Genomic DNA, 16,499 nt, shown 5'->3' with positions numbered 1-16,499 from the left:
AACTGAGCTCCATCTCCAAATCCTGCCACTGCAGAAGACTTTTTCCAAACCAGAATGAAATCTCTCACTTAAAGAAAAACTGTGGTAAGGACAAACAGTTCAGTAGGATGCCAGGCCAATCCAGTTCCTGACACTGTGTAGTAAAGATGGTTTGCATCATACAACTGGGGATTAACAAGCAGAACAGTTTCTGATTTGTCTTTAAATAAAGTCTCTAGTTACAGAAATTCTGAGTTCACACAGATAATGCCCAAGTATCCTAGCCAACTCTTCGGTATATTTTAAGAAAAAGATTTTCAGTTCATGTTCAAATCAAAAGAAGCATCTTTAGTTCACATAATTCATTAAAGAATTTGCATTGGGATTACTGGGGAAGTAATTAAACAGATAAATTTTAATTATAGAAAAGGCACAGACCAGTCTTTAGTGCAGAGAATTAAGAATATCAGTCATTTATAAGGCAAAGCATTATCATCAGATCTTTAAGGTCCCTTCCAACGCAAACCATTCTATGATTCTATATGTTAATAGAAACAAGAAAGTGTCCCAGCAATGGTAGAAGTACAGTACTATTCCTACTTAAGAGCTGCAAGCTCTTCTACCTTTTGAAACACTACCAAGGTATTAAAAGCTACTTTTCACATCAGAATTCTGCCATATGAACTATAATTTTTGCACAAGATTCTTATAATCATTTGGAAACCAATTTTTTTTATGAACTGTCTTTTCAAAACACCTGTGATCTTATGCAATTCTCAGAGTAATTAAGTATTTGGCAGCATATCCATCAGATCGAACTATTATGACTGTATCACGATGACAGTACAGTTTTTCTTAATCACATATGAACTCGTCACTAAAAGTAGTCAGATTTCACATGAACTGAAGCATGGCTCCGTGCTAACATGTAAAGCAGCTATTTTGAGGTAGACAGATCAGATAATTTAAGAGGCAGTAGCAGGACCAGGATTATAGCAAATTACAAACTGAATACTGATCAAAGGTGCTGTTGCAAAGAAGAAAACGTTACACTAGAAAAATATACTAGGCTTATAACCAGAAAATAGGAAGAGGGGGAAGGGGTGAGGGAATAAATGAAATCAAATCACTGAACTACTGTAGATTCAGTTTTGAATGGATAAATGTCAAAAAGCTTTGTACCACTTGGATCAAGACTACATTAGATGACCTGTCAGAGTTCAGAACAGTCCTATTTTTCCATGGTTCCAAGATACAGGAACAGAGAACTTTACAGGGTGAGGACAGTGGAGGTCTAAATTATGCAGATAAAACAGTTAATATTCTTTTCAATCACATAGTTAACCTTCAATCACAAGCAAAACAAAGCACAGTACAAATAACCTGATTAATGGCAACTTTCTGCCTTATTTCTTCTCCTAGGGAGATCCCACTGGTAACTGATGCCTGGGTTTCACTACTGCTGTGGCTTAAGGATTCTTCCTTCCAGCTGCGACGTGGTGGAGTTGTTGCAATAGGCTAAAAGAAACAATACATGCTTTCAAAACAGAAAATCATTTCTTCATATTTCAACACATATATGTATTTAACAGATAATGAAATGTATAAAATACTCAAGCCATCCCCAATGCCAAAGGTTGGACATCTGCTTCAACGTAGTTAGTGACCAAAGTATTATCCAGAGTTCCGCAATTTAACTAAAAGAGGTAGATTCATTTGCCACTTTACACCCCCAAAAACAGTAAGCATGATGTTCTGCACATTAGCCAATCATTTCAGAGGGCCAGAAATTTATTTCTCATTCCCAACCCATGTACATGCAGCTCTGAGTAAACCACAAAATACAAAAAAAGCTCATCACCTTGTCAAAGTCAGGTTCCAGCATCTGCCCCATCTCATTTATTAACAGTGATTGTTGGGGGGGTTAGTAGTAATATTTTTAATTTTATTTTATTTATTATTTTATTTAAAACAGAAGAGGTTTACTTATATCAATGTTGTAAACCAGATTTTAAAAGCAACCTTATGGAAGTATCTTAAATCCAGTTGAGGTTGATTTCTATATCATAATTTAGCAATACCTGACATACTTTAAGGGCATGAACTGAAGTTAAATTGAACTGCTGCCTAGAAAAGCAGCTGTAACATTTTTTTTCCTGCAAGGCAACAGAAGAAGCTGTTCTGAAGTCAGAATGAAATTTCTCTTCCGTAATAGCCCATGCCTGAGGTCACCGCGACTGTACAAGCTTTGCCCAGACAAGAAAGCCGGTCAGGTTCAAACATAATGGTATATAAGTCTGAAAATAGCCATTTCTGGAACATCAAGCTTCAGGCCAAATAAAAATGTTCCAGGAAAGTAGCTATCGGCTTAAAAAAAAAAAAAAAAAATCATAGAGACTAGCACTGAGTATCAGGTAATATTATTAATATAACAATACAACATGAAGCCTCAACCAGAAGAACTTGTAGCTCCCCCACCTCTTTTATGCCCCTCTCTGTCCCAATCCTCTTCCTCACACCAACTCTATTTCCAATTTAACTCACTAATATCTTTTTAAAAAGCCTAGCTACCCTTGGAGTTATTTTTTAGTGACCAAGCCAGCAAATGCTGGGATCTGAAGAACACTGCAGTGGGGGCGGAGGCAGGAGGAAGCTCCTCATCACCTACTCCTGTACCATGAATTATGTATCTACTACCTCATGGTACCTGGCTGCCATAAGAATTGAAACAGCCCATAATGTGGCAACATGTGAAGGGCCAAAGTAAAAGGTCACACACTGAGAAAAGGAGAGGGTCAGTGAGAAAGATGCAAATGATTTCCCAGAAACCTGCCTTCCACATGAATAATACTGTTGGATATGTGCCTTCAGTTAAGTCCTCCAGTGACAACGGTGTTTGGGTTTTTTTAAACAGATTTTCTGATAAATTAGTCTAATACAAATTCGAAAATTTCCATTCAGCAGCACATATCTAACTTGATGGACTAAGCAAACCATTTGCAACCACTATCACAAAAAAAGCAAGCAATAAAAGTTTTCATAAAGACATTAATTACATTCTAAGAGATCAGACACAAGCTTAGAGAATAGTCCAGAACACAGACACATTTCAGTGTAAAAAGAAACATGTAAAATTCAGCATTTGAGGTTGTTTTCTTTAAATGTGAATATTACCTACTAGATTAGCTAAACTGACACCTGGTTTCTGTTTCACTCTTCTTATGCACTAAAAAGCTGGAAAGCATGTGAATAAAAGCTTAAGATTTTTTAAAATTTTATCACAAAATTGCTAGCCCATATTTGAACTTAAGAAAGGTGAGTTCACTCAACTATTTATGGCACCTCCTCAGTTCAATGTGATTCTTGTACAAAACATATCATCTTCAATCCATCCACAAAAAATAAATTACAGCCATCACAAATGAATATTTATCCATCTCTTGCATTCCTAAGAATCCATTAATTATGCCATGGAGACAGTGGATTGACAAATTTCAGAGATAAGCTGAGGAAAACCCCTTCAATTTTGACTCACTTGTTGAAGAGACACCTGAAATAATCATCATCCTGTGGCTGGGTTGTCTACCTACAGAGAAAGAATTTGGGCCTTCCCTCCAATTCCCAATTACCAGCATCCAGCCTTCCAGGGCACAGCTTATTTTCACCCTTACTAAGTCTAAGAACATGCAAAGATGAAGATGGGCTGAACCCCTCTTGCCTTTAAATAGCATTTATTTGGTCAGGGGAGTGCCCAGACTCACTGGCAAAGCATCACACTGACTCCCATTAACTCCAGCCCTAATTCTGCCCATGAACAAGCAATCCTTAAACTGCCTCCCTGGAAACTGCAGCCTAATTTACTTGTAAGAGATGGGGGTCCAATTCAAGATTTTACCTTTCAACCCTTAAACACACAGCTTTTCCTTTAAAATAAGCCACTTGCTCAGATGTCTGACTGCAAACTAAAGAACATCATTGGGGCAACACCTCTGCATTTTTCAGGCACAGCTACAAAAAACTTCAATTCTAGATAGCAATCTCAAATTTTAGCTTTTGGAAGGATAACAGTTTCCTGAATTTCAGTACCACATGGCATCTTAAATCCTTCCACAAAACAGCATCACTGAAATAAAAACATGATGTAGCTTTCTATACAGGTCAGCACTGTCAAGCAGATTATTCTGAAGAATAACAAGAATATTTTTGTCCAAATTTTAAAAAGCTATAGGACTCAAAAGTAAAATGTTTACTACTGATCATATGCAAATCATACCTATGAAACTAGGACTCAACCAGGCAGAAACTACTTTTCCAAATTAATTCCCCACACAAAAGTAAGTTTGTTTGGGCTTTATATCAGGACTAAAGATAGTAATTTCAGCCTGTATGCATATACTCAATGTCTATTACATTCCCCTAGTTCCTGTTGTTCATACTAATCAAGTCATTAAAAGAAGCAGCACTGAAGCATACGTGACAATAGCTCTGAAGGCAAATCATTCCAGTAGCTATTTGGTAATTAAATTAAGGCCTATTATTGAAAATCTGGGTTTACAATATGCATCTTCAGAAAAGGGCAGTTTTATTAATCCAACTGAAAATTAATAGCATTAGGTACTTGAAATTAATAGTGTTAGGTAAGGGACCCATAGTGTGATTAGAAAACTAATTGCAAAAAAAAGATACTGATTTTATTTAGATATGCTGAGCATAGCCAATTAAGTTGGTGTTCTAGAAGGTATTAGAAGGGATGAGTAATGACAGCGTTCAAGATGAACACAATGAACAAAAGACTGCACAACCAAATCGCTCATGTTATTCTTCATTCTCCCCTTTAAAAAGGCCTTCTTTAGCCTACAGTGAGCAATTTCTCTCAGAATTGCTTAATTACTTGTATACCTGTCAGCCACTTTAATTATAATACTTTTTCTATGCTGCAGCAGTTCCATCACAGAGTTCCCTCACTCTACCCACCAGCATGCCAGAGGAACCACTTCACATGAAGACAATTCTTCAGTTCCCAAAGCCTACTGCTAAACTCGCTTCCAGAAAAAGAAAAAAGTTGACTGGCAACCTAAAGAAAATATGATCAAGATAACCACCTCATTAAACCTTATAGCCAAACTTGGAATTTGAGCCTTTTTCTATAAGGTTTCAATGCACCTGGAGCAATGTATTCTTTGTCTGCAAGACAACAAGACAACAAGACAACACTGCAAGAAAAATAATATGAAAAAACATAATCTGAACAGGTTTCTTCTACCTGTAGCTTCACGTCATAATCTTTTATCAAAATATTTTATTAAAGAATGAAAAAAAAGCACAATTCACTATCTACTGAACTGAAGCTAGCAAGAATCTTTCTTGAGGAGAGAATTTAAATTGAACAAGTCTTAGGCAAACAAGGATAAAATGAGAGTATAGAATTAAGTACAACTGAGGTTCCACTTTGAGGATATTTCTTTCCCAGAAGTACTTCCTCCTCCCAAATGCTCTCTTAGCACTTACAGTTTTCAAATCCCATTCATTTCACATTAGAATTTGGGAAAGGTTCCACCAATCTTATTTTGGGAGAACAGAGCCAAAGATGTATCATATGCAGATTTCTCAAGAAGAATTTGGTGGAGAAATGCTAATGAGTTATGATGTGATTACTACAAATAGCAATATTCTAGAAGATTCAGAGTACAGTTATATCCAGAGCTACCAAAGGCTCAAATAATCAGTCACCCAGAAGAGCAGGAAGGAATCATAGTATTACTATTGCTAAGAGTACTTAATGTAGTACCTTCCATGCAAAGGCCCAAAAATGTTTCACAAACACTGATTCACAGCACTGCTTCAGAATGTGCATGATAAATATTTATCCTCCTTTACAAGGCACAGAGAACTTTGTGTACAACAATATGGAAAATCAGTGGCAGAGCCGATTTCCCAAATAGTCTGATCTGACCATAATGCACATGTTTTATTTGATGCTCGGAAACTTCACCTGTCTTTGCCTGATGGTTATAAGAGAAAGTCAAAAAGACAAACACCTACAGCAGCACAAGCCAAACAGATTAAAGCATGAATGAGAATGTGAAATAAGATATAACACACTGGAGGGAAGGGATGCCATCCAGAAGGACCTTGGCAGGCTTGAAAGGTGGGCCCATATGAACCTCATGAAGTTCAACAAGGCCAAATGCAAGGTCCTGTACCTGGGTCAGGGCAATCCCCAGCACAAATACAGGCTGGGTGGAGAATGCAGCCTGTAATGAGAGCAGCCCTGAGGAAAAGGACTTCGGGGTGCCCGTTGATGAGAAGCTCAGCATGACCTGGCAATGTGCACTTGCAGCCCAGAAAGCCAACTGTATCCTGCGCTGCATCACCTGCAGCATGGCCAGCAGGTCAAGGAAGGTGATTCTCCCCCCCTTCTCCATTCTGGTGAGGCCCCCCCTGCAGCACTGCCTCCAGCTCTGGGGCCCCCAACATAAGAAGGGCATCGAGCTGTTGGAGCGGGTCCAGAGGAGGCCACAAACATGGTTAGAGAGCTGGAGCACCTCTCATATGGGGACAGGCTGGGAGAGTTGGGGTGGTTCAGCCTGGAGAAGAGAAGGCTATGGGGAGACCTAATAGTGGCCTTTCAATACTTAAAGGAGGCTGATAAAGAAGAAGGGGACAGACTTTTTAGTAGGGCCTATAGTGACAGGACAAAGGGGAATGGCTTTAAACTAAAAGAGGGCAGATTGACATTAGCTATTAGAAAGAAATTCTTCCCTGTGAGGAAGCCGGCACAGGTTGCCCAGAGCAGCTGTGGATGCCCCATCCCTGGAAGTGTCCAAGGTCAGGTTGCACAGGGCTTGGAGCAACCTGGTCTAGTGGCAGCTGTCCCTGCCCATGGCAGGGGGCTGGAACTAGGTGATCTTTAGGGTCCCTTCCAACCCAAACCATTCCAGGTCTCTATGAAATAAATGTTTGTATCATAATTAGATAATTGAAAACTTTCACCTATTTAAATATTTCATGTAAATAGCTGCTGTCATTGTCACAGTGATGCTATGGCATCATGAACATGAAAAGTGATCTGCACAGTGACTGTAGAAGAAAGTGGCAGAACTGTAGAGAAAACGTATTTACAAAGTCAATTCCTGTTAAAACATAATTCAAATGATTCTGCAGCATGCACCTCCCTGATCTAAACAAGAAACATACTTTTTTGTTGTTTAAGCAAGCAGAAAAAAATACAATGATAGAAAAGCAAGAAACACTCATTGTTAGTTTCCCAACTCCATCCAGGTTTACCAGTACTGGTTTCCAGCTCACTGTCAATGCTTCTTACTAAAACACCCATGAACTACTGAGGTGTCTGCAATGCTCCTAGTGGGTGGGAGGGGAAGAGGATTTGAATTGGGGGTGAGTGGAAGGGAGATGAAGCAGGACCCCCCAAGAAAGCAACATAATTAGTCAGGAATTCTCCACGGAAACATGCTCCTCCAAAAATATTGTAGCATTCAATGCAAGAAACCTCATGTGAAAAGAAAAATTACCATGAATTATGTTCTCCCAGGAAGACATCCATTCAATAAGCTGAAAGCTCCACAAATCAGGAAGCAATCCTACCACCCCAACTTCAGAGCAGCCCACCTAGCAAATGCTCAGTGAAACCAATACATTTACCCATTCCAAAACTGCTATTTAAATCATTCAGCTCTTGCACATCACCACAAGAACCATATCCATGGTTCTCTCAAAGCATATTAGTTACACCAATACACTTCATGAAATTTTCACAGAAAAACCTAAGACTTTGGAGTTTGCTCTTTCAAAATTTCCTTCAAAGAAAACAAAAAAATGCAAGTTTTACAGAACTGCATATATCAAAATTTTATGCTCTGAAACCAAAGAGAATCAAAAGCCAACCATGCCTTAGATACTGAAGTAATAGCAGGACCTTAGGGAAAGATGATCACTTCCTGAAGTCAAATACTTCCCAGACAAGTAGGATTCTCCTGCTAGCACCCAAGCTTGATTTGTGTTTTCATGTAATAAATGCCCCAGCTCAAAGTGGCAGAACTTAAGGCCCACACACTCATCAGCTGTAGTTTCTCATGCTTGCATACATAAGGCTGCACTATGCATTTAGCATTGCTCTTTAAAGGAACCTGACATGGCATTAACAAAACACCATAAAGGAAATAATCTGTCCTTTACAATGGCAGCCAAGTCACTAGGACCTCATGGGTTAGCAGCTGGAAAGAAGCAAACAGGCAACAGCACGTTCTGTTTCATTATATCATTTTTAATCCTCAATCCAAAGAGCAATATTAAAGAACAGCACAACCAAAGAAATCTGCCATATATTAGCACTGTGTGTACCAGGGTACAGCATACACAACAAAGCAGTTGCAAGCAAGAATTTAGGATTTAGTAAATTAGTATAATCATCTCCAAGGCCTTCCGTATAATTAAACACCAATTATTAAAATTTAACAAGGTTTTTCCTACTTAAATCCAACACATCAGAACTTAGGCTTTGCTGCTAAATACATAATAAGAGGAAAAGACAAAAATAAAGCTGAACAGCTACAACCACCCACACACAACACAGTGCCATTAACTGAAATGGTAGGAACAGCAGCTCACGTTTGGCATTCTTAACTGATGCTACGTTTCATAGAAATAACTATGAACATTTCCCAGTTTCGAACTACTGAAAGCCTGTATATCCAGGCTTAGCTCTCCTTATTTTATTCTAACCCACAAACCACTGAAAATACAATAGAACACAGCACAACAAAGAAAAAGATCTAGAGAGATATAAAGAGAACTCCCTAGATGAGTAATTCTAAGCTAATCTTCCCAAAACATCAGAAATACACTGTAATTTCTTCCAAACACTTAATTTCATTTCTCCCTCCTAAAAATCAGAGGTATGTGGCCAAGGTAAGTCAGTATAAATCTGTGTTTCAGTTTCCTTATCCATCTGAACATGCAGCTGCAAAATCATCAACCCTGCAAAAACAGGCAGCGGAGTTCAGGACTAACTCTTCCAACATCAGTGAGCATTTACACCAAATAAAGGTGATCACATAAGTGCTAAAGGTAGATCCTACTCTGAACTTGCCTTTGCTGGATTTCATCTTTCTAACTTCAGGAACTATTTTTTCCTGTTTTGTCAAGAACATTCCCAATTCTGATACCATTTCCAAAGCATTTATCACTTTACCCCAGCATAGCCTTATCTACTCATTTTGTAGGTCTCACCATACTAATCATCCAATTCATCAAAGACAATAAACAGGAACAAGCCAAAAAAAAAAGCAAAAATCAAAAACTGTACCCGGAATGCCTTCCAAACTTGCTGCCTGTTTTCTTAGCTTGTCCCAAGACCAAAAACTCTTCCGAGGTCACACTACAATCATACTCCACCACCTGCTTAGCTACTAGATCACTTACCCTCTCTAAAGACGGTAATTAAACAGGTTTGAAATCAATTGTCCTTAATAGTCACAGTGGGTATTTTCTTAACAATTTATTTCAAGTGGTTTCAAACAGTTCGTTCTAAATTCTTGCATTTCTGTGCTTTTATCGCCTACTCCTGGTGGATAAACAAGTATACGATATAAAAACTACAATTAATGAATAATTAAATAAACAACGTTTTATATTTCAGACAAGCATGAATTTGACTGTCTGTACACAAAATTAATTTTGAATACAGATGCAGAAAAGTCCCCATCCTACAAGCCGCAGGCACGTTTGCTGAGTAACTGGACACAAAAAATGTATGAATGAAATCCTTTCACTGGAGGTTTCTTCATAGCTGCACAACTTGTACCACGTTATAAAAAGTTCTAGTTTTCATTTGTCCATTGGTTTATGTTCAAATTGTATGTGGTTATGATTTTTTTAAAAGGTTTTTTCTTAAATCACCTGTACCAACAACAGTGCAGTGCAAGCCTCATGCCACTTGGAGTCAGCAACCCACTGCCGCAGGGCAAGGTCTTCCCCAGCTGTGGGGAAGGAACAAAGGAGCATAGAGAAACAGGCAAACAGGCACATATTTACCTGTTAAAAAGGAATTGATGACTGTGTCCCTGAAGATTAAAGAAACAGTTTTGCCAGAACACAAAGAATGTAGGTCATGCTGCCTTATACCTACCTGCTCATTTCATGGAGCAATTATCAGCATGTAATGAACACTCAAGCAAAAGCACTTCAGAGGCTACATGCAAACTCAGAATTCCCTTAATGCTACACAAATGCAACTGCACTTCACTGTAACCCAGCAATTTCATTTATCGTGGCTTTATATTCCATATCAACCCTACTTTGTCAGAACACAAAGTAAAATAAAAAAATAGAAGCCTCATTCAAATTCAGACTCAGTTTTCACATCAGAGATTTTTTTGGCCAGAAGCCCAGTACCACAAGTTGAACAAAAATTTTTAGCATTTAAGTCCAGCTACTGAAATTAATAACAAAATTCACATTGTCTGCAAACAGGTCAACACCAGAAGTTAATTTATTAACATAATAATTTAGATTTCAAAAATACTCAGAAGAATGTAACAATGATTTGGTGCTGTCAGGTATGAGAAACAAATTATTTAAGGTGGCCTTTTTTTTCAGTAAGGACTGGTGTGCTAGCAGTACTTTTCAGACCCATACCATTCCCACCCAACATGAAGGCATCACCAACGAGTACAGCAGCTGCTGTGTAAATTCTATTTACAGAATTTACCCTTCTCTGAAGGGCCACTAGTCAGTACTGATGTACGGGGATTTTCTTTCTCAGTGAGAAACACTGTCCATTTTTCACAGGTAAAGCTTAGGAGGTTCCTCTTGAGCCATTCATCCAAAAACTGTTTTATTACTTTTGTGCAACAAACACTGGACTTTCAAATAGCCACAAGAGATCAGAACCAGTGCAGTGTATCTCAAACACAAGAAGGGAAGATTCATGACACAGTAAACTGTTGGGGATGTGCTGAAAGTGTTCCAGAACAGTAATCTGTATATTTACACAATATACACTGAATTACAAAGACTGCTAGCACATTGTTTTGAATTTCTTAAAACCAGTCATTTCCACTGTCAAGTTTGTAACATCAATAGCTTTATGGAGTGTCCTAAAACAACAAATGGAAAATTAATCACTGCTGATCTGCAACGACTCTGCCTACTTTTTACTCAGTTTCTTAAGGTGACAGCACGCTCTGTTCACAGTCACACCTCAGCCACAGGCACTGGAAGGCAATCTGAAAGTTGATTATTGGAATAAATCTTAATGCCTGAAGTAGACGTTTTATTCATATAATCACAGTGTAACTGAGGCAGGAAGAGACCTCTGGAGGTCACCTAGGCCAACCTCCTGCTCAAATCACAGTTAATTTCAAGGCTAGGTCAGGCTCATCCTGTCAGTTTGTGACTCGTTCCAAGGATGTGGGATCAACCATGTCTGTGGGGGTCCTGGTCCAGCACTTTACCACCCCTCCTCATGAAAAACCAATTTCCTTGTCTCCAGTTAATTTCTCCTTCCTGCAACACACCACCACTGCTGCTTGTCCTGTCACTGTGCACCTCCAAGAAGAGCCTGCCTCTGCCTTCTCCTCTGGCAAAGCACCACTGCCAGATCCTCAACTTCAGCCTCCTCCTCCTCCCCAGGCCAGACAACACCAGCCTCTGCTGCTTCTCCTCATCACCATGTGCTCCAGCCCCATGACTGTCTTGGTGGCCTCCACCAGACTCAGGCCACTTTGCTGACCTCTCTCTTGTACCGGCAGCCTGGAACAGGAGACAGGATCCAGCTGTGGCCAAGAGAAGGGAATATTCAGTTCCTCCAGCTGCCAGTTCTGCTTTTATTAATGCAGCCGACTGCATAACTAGCTTTCACTGCTGCAGAGTGCACTGTCAACTCCAATTCAACTTGCTGTCCACCAGGTCCTCTGGCTCTTCTCTGAAGGGCCACCAGCTGATACTGATGTATGGGAATTTTCTCATGAGGATTATGCATTTTTCATAGCTAAAGCTCATGAGATTCCTCTTGGGCCATTAATCCAGCTGGCCAAGGTCCCTCTGAATGGCAGCCCTGTCCTCCAGCATATCATTCACTCCCTCCAGCTTGCTATCATCCACACGCTCAATGCATGTGCACTCACGCCATCCACCTGGGTCACCAGTGTGGCATTACACAGCAGTAGCCCAAGGATTGACCCCAAAGGAACACCACCAGTTAGGTTTTGAACAGCTAAGCTGAGTAGTAGTTCTTCAGGTCCTTTTTCCTACCCTTCTTAAAAAAAGAGCAGAACATCAACCTTTTTGTGGTTACTACGAACAATCTCCCAGTCATCACAGTCTTTGAAAAGGTGATAGAGAGGGACTTTAATGACATCAGCCAGCTCCACCACCCCCTTGGACACATCATGTCCAGCCCTATGGACTGTGTAAGTCCACTTGACCTAAGCAGTCACCTTCTCAAGCCTCCACCACCCCAGGTACTATCGCTCACCCAGAAGCTCTTCTACTAGGCACACAGAGTAAAAACTAAGTGAAACTATGGGTTTATCCCAATTTTTTTCCAGTGGAAGCTGCATTCCTCTTTATTAATTCAGAATTACTTATTTTGGGTTTCACAGAACCATAGAATAGCTCAGTGAGAAGGGACATCGAAAGATCACCTGGTCCAAACTCTCATAGGAAAGGCAGCCTAGGTGAGAGCCTATTTCCAATTATAAGATGCTAAATTCCTAGTATGATCACACTGCTACAGCCACTTCAGCAATCTAACAGCTAAACATCAAAACTATTAACTTTCCTCCAAGCATTAATCTCTTGTCTACTTATTGCAAATAAAGACAAAATTGAGTTTCACACAAGGTAGCTTAGCCATCTTATTTTCATTCCTGTGCAAAAATCCATTAACTGCTTGCTGTCCAAATTGTAACTCCAATACGAGCATTTAACAGCATTCCTGAGTGATTTTATGTAATGAAAAGGTCTGCTACTTCTTTACATTCTCAGCTTTGGATCACTGAAAAAGCACTGAGTAGCCCCTGATTTTGAATTATTTTTTTTGTTCAGATCATACTTACAAGAACTGTAATTTGTATTGTACTATCCTCTGTATTTAAAAAAAAAAATGCTCATTGCTGTATCTTTCCCACACTAAGTAACCATTTAAATAAAAGTCAGCTCTGTCAGTAGGTACCTTAGTTTGATGTTTCTACCTAGCTTTAAAAAACAAAAAGGAGAAAGAAATATTTCTACTAATGATGGACTACAGCCATCAGTTTGCAGCACTTAAGAATGAGAACCAAAAACTTGATCCTCCTGGATCTTACTTGTAAAACGTATGCTTAGCTAAATGTAGAGTCAAGAAATTTGGAGGACAGGGCTTAAAGCATCCTCATAATCAAATACAAACTAAAAGAGGAAACTATCCAAGTATTTTAACTCCCAAAACAGAAATTGCATAAATAGTAAAAAGTATCTCTACATTGGTTACAGAATTTCTTCTCACTCTTGCAGTCTGATGGCAAAAGCTCCATAATGCCTAATAAATAAATGCCATAATTATCATAAACTAGCACTTTGGCTGGAAGATACAGTCCCCAGTCTCTCTTCAGTAAGCAAAAGCTTGAGGTAAGAATTGAGTAGGTGTTACTTAACCCAATTTTAACTGCAGTTAACAATCCACTGCCTAGCTGTGCTGGTTTGCTGTCTGTTGGAATATGTGACAGAACAACCCAGAGGCAACAACAAGCAACCAGGGCACAGCAGCACAAGTCACTTTTTTAACAGGTGAGCTGGGGCTTGCTGATTTATATGGCACTCATGAAACCACAGCCCTGCATGTTAGAAGTTACACGTTTTCAGTGCTAATCTTTGCCATTTAAAGTTACAGATAAAATAGTCTCTTGCAACAGAAACATACAATAAAGGTGTAAGAGCAGCCTTACTACGACAGACGGAAGATCTGCCTGGCCTACTCTCTGTCTGCACCTGCATCCCCTTGACCCAGAAGAGCAGCAGTACATGAGCAACAAGCTTGGCTCAGCTCCATCTGGTATTCCCAGAGCTGAGCTCTGGTTGTCAGAGCAGCAGTTAAACCACAGCGCAAAACAAATATGGAGAAGGAAGCAACAGCCACTGTAAAACAAGAAAACCTGACACCCAAAAAGGATCAAAATAAACTGACCTGTGATGATTACTATAAAGGTAAAACAAGAAGCAGGAAACAAGTTCACTAGTTTATAACATCACATAGAACTTACTGTGAAATTTGTCTGTATATCAGCATTCAAATTAATTTCATTTCTACTTAAATATATACAAGAACGCAGAGTAGTGGAAGAACTGTCCCTTTATTCTGCTGCAAATTAGCCTTCCTGAAAACATATGGTGAAGGTACTTCAGCAGAAGGCTTTTGGAAACTGAATTAAGACTATGGCCTTCGAGTACTTAAAGGGGGCTGACAAGAAAAATGGGGACAGACTTATTAGTAGGACCTGCAGTGACAGCACAAGGGGGAATGGCTTTAAACTAAAAGTGGGCAGATTGACATTAGCTATGTGAGGGTGCTGAGACACTGGCACAGGTTGCCCAGAGCAGCTGTGGATGCCCCATCCCTGGAAGTGTCCAAGGTCAGGTTGGACGAAGCTTGGAGCAGCCTGGGCTAGTGGCAGCTGTCCCTGCCCATGGCAGAGGACTGGAATTGGATGGTCTTTAAGATCCCTTCCAACCCAAACCATTCTGTGAATCTGTGATACACTGAGTTCCCATATTCACGTTTGTTAAGTCCAGACTTTCCTTTAATATGTCATATTTATTCACATTGCTGTTTCCATTCCTTGTTTTAGTTTCTAATATTTCTTCTGATAAGACTGAAGCCTGTACTAATCTGTGGTTCTTCCCACGGACCATTTGTAAAAATTGTCATAGCATCTACTACTGGCTGCCATCTGGCTGTTGTGCCTCTGAGTTCCTTCAGAGTTCCGGGACAAAGCTCTGGAATGATCACCATCGTGTAGCTTTTCATTTTGGGTTGTTCTCTTATACCTTCCTAACACAGAACTGTGGACACGACATCACTAAACATCTCCAGACCAAAGTGTCTGACACCAGCTGTTCAAGCACCCTGCACAAACATGACTCCCAACAGTTCACAAGAGTCAGAACTTGTGCAGGTGCTACAAGCCCTTTACACTCCTAGAAACTACCATGAAGACAGCAGGACAGTTAAGACCAGGCACCAGAACAGTGCAACAACACGGGAAGAAAGCTTTCCAATGCTGTCACAAGGGGCAAGTTCAGCAAGACGGCAATTATTGGGGTGAGAACATAGGGGTGGCAGGATGCGATGGGACACCAGTGATCTCCAGAGAACTCCTGTTCCCCATCTCCAGCTTTGATATGAACACAGCAAAGTGTACAGAGCCGTGCATGAGCCCTTCTAGGGCAGGAATAGCTCCATAAGGCAACGCCAGCCCCCCTGGTTCTGACTTCCCAGGAGGGTTAATGACTGAGCCAGCCGCATCCACCCCTCTCTAGGGCAGAATAAGGCACAAAAGAAACAGGACAATTACACACACACCCTCCTCCCAGAAGGGGAAGAAAAACCAAGCCAGTTACAGGCACCCTTCTCCCAGGAGAGACTGCAGGGGGTGGAGAGGGATCAGACAGGTCACAGACCCCCTTCTCTCCGGGGCAGGAGATGGGGGAAGGCCAGGTCAGTTGCATCCCTCTTTTTCTGGACCAGAAAAAACAGCCAGTGACAGTCCCTTCCGCGAGAGAATGTGAGATCAAGCCAGTTTTCCCCGCCCGGGGTGGAAGGAGAAACCCGAGTGCACCAGCCTGTCACACCCCCCTTCCCCAAGGCCCGCAGACGGGGTGAGGGGCTGCTTAGAGCCGCTACCGCCTCCCTGCCACATTATCCTCAAAGCCGCCTGCCCAAACCCCTCCGCCAGACCCTGTACTCACAGGAACCCTCTCCTCCTCATCTTCCTCCTCCTCCTCATCTTCCTCCTCCGCCTGCTCTCCCGGCTCCATAACACCAACCCTGCAGCCGCCTTCTCCGCGCAGCGGGGACGCGGGCCGGCGCCAGCCCGCCCCGCCCTGCCGCGCATGCGCCGCCGCCCCGGCGCCAGGGCTCCCTCCCGCCCCGTGCATGCGCGCGCGGCGAGCGGCCGTTGGAGGGCGGGGCGGCCGTTGGAGGGCGGGGCGGGGCGGGGCGGGCACCGCCCAGCGACGGCTGAGGGAGCGCGAGATGGAGTTCTGGCGGGCGGGGTGGTCGGGTGGTAACGCTTCCGCCGCGTCTCCTCACACAGACCGGTCTCTAGCCCCGGCCGGTCGGGCCGCCCGCTGGCTCGGAGTGGTCTGTCCGTAAGCACACACTCGGGAATTTCTGTTAAATGAAAGGCTTTCCGAGTGAGTGTGACTGTCAGCAACAATCAGGAGTAAACCTCTTAACACCGACGTAGCATTAAGAGGCTGGCGTTCTCTTTTTTTACAGTGCTGGATGCACGGGGGATCAC

The 16,499-nt window shown here is 41.4% G+C and overlaps 1 protein-coding gene across 5 annotated transcripts in view; it reads right to left on the bottom strand.

The window, feature by feature from the left end:
- The window catches only part of ALMS1 (ALMS1 centrosome and basal body associated protein), a 76,136-nt gene extending 60,067 nt beyond the window's left edge, over positions 1 to 16,069 (bottom strand). For 4 of the 5 annotated variants that reach the window (XM_040590727.1, XM_040590742.1, XM_040590734.1 and 1 more), the window contains exons 1-2: positions 15,946 to 16,069; positions 1,363 to 1,497 (exon numbers count right to left, since the gene is read on the bottom strand). In XM_040590727.1, the coding sequence (XP_040446661.1) occupies positions 1,363 to 1,497; positions 15,946 to 16,014 (204 nt within the window). In that variant the 5' untranslated portion in view covers positions 16,015 to 16,069. The remainder of the gene's footprint in view (positions 1 to 1,362; positions 1,498 to 15,945) is intronic. The other variant, XM_040590753.1, reaches the window with a different exon arrangement.
- Between the last annotated feature and the right edge of the window lie 430 nt (positions 16,070 to 16,499).

Source organism: Falco naumanni, chromosome 1 (assembly GCF_017639655.2).
Source record: "Falco naumanni isolate bFalNau1 chromosome 1, bFalNau1.pat, whole genome shotgun sequence".
Lineage (NCBI taxonomy): Eukaryota > Metazoa > Chordata > Aves > Falconiformes > Falconidae > Falco > Falco naumanni.
Note: the sequence above shows the minus strand (reverse complement) of the source record. Positions and strands in the feature narration are given on the sequence as shown.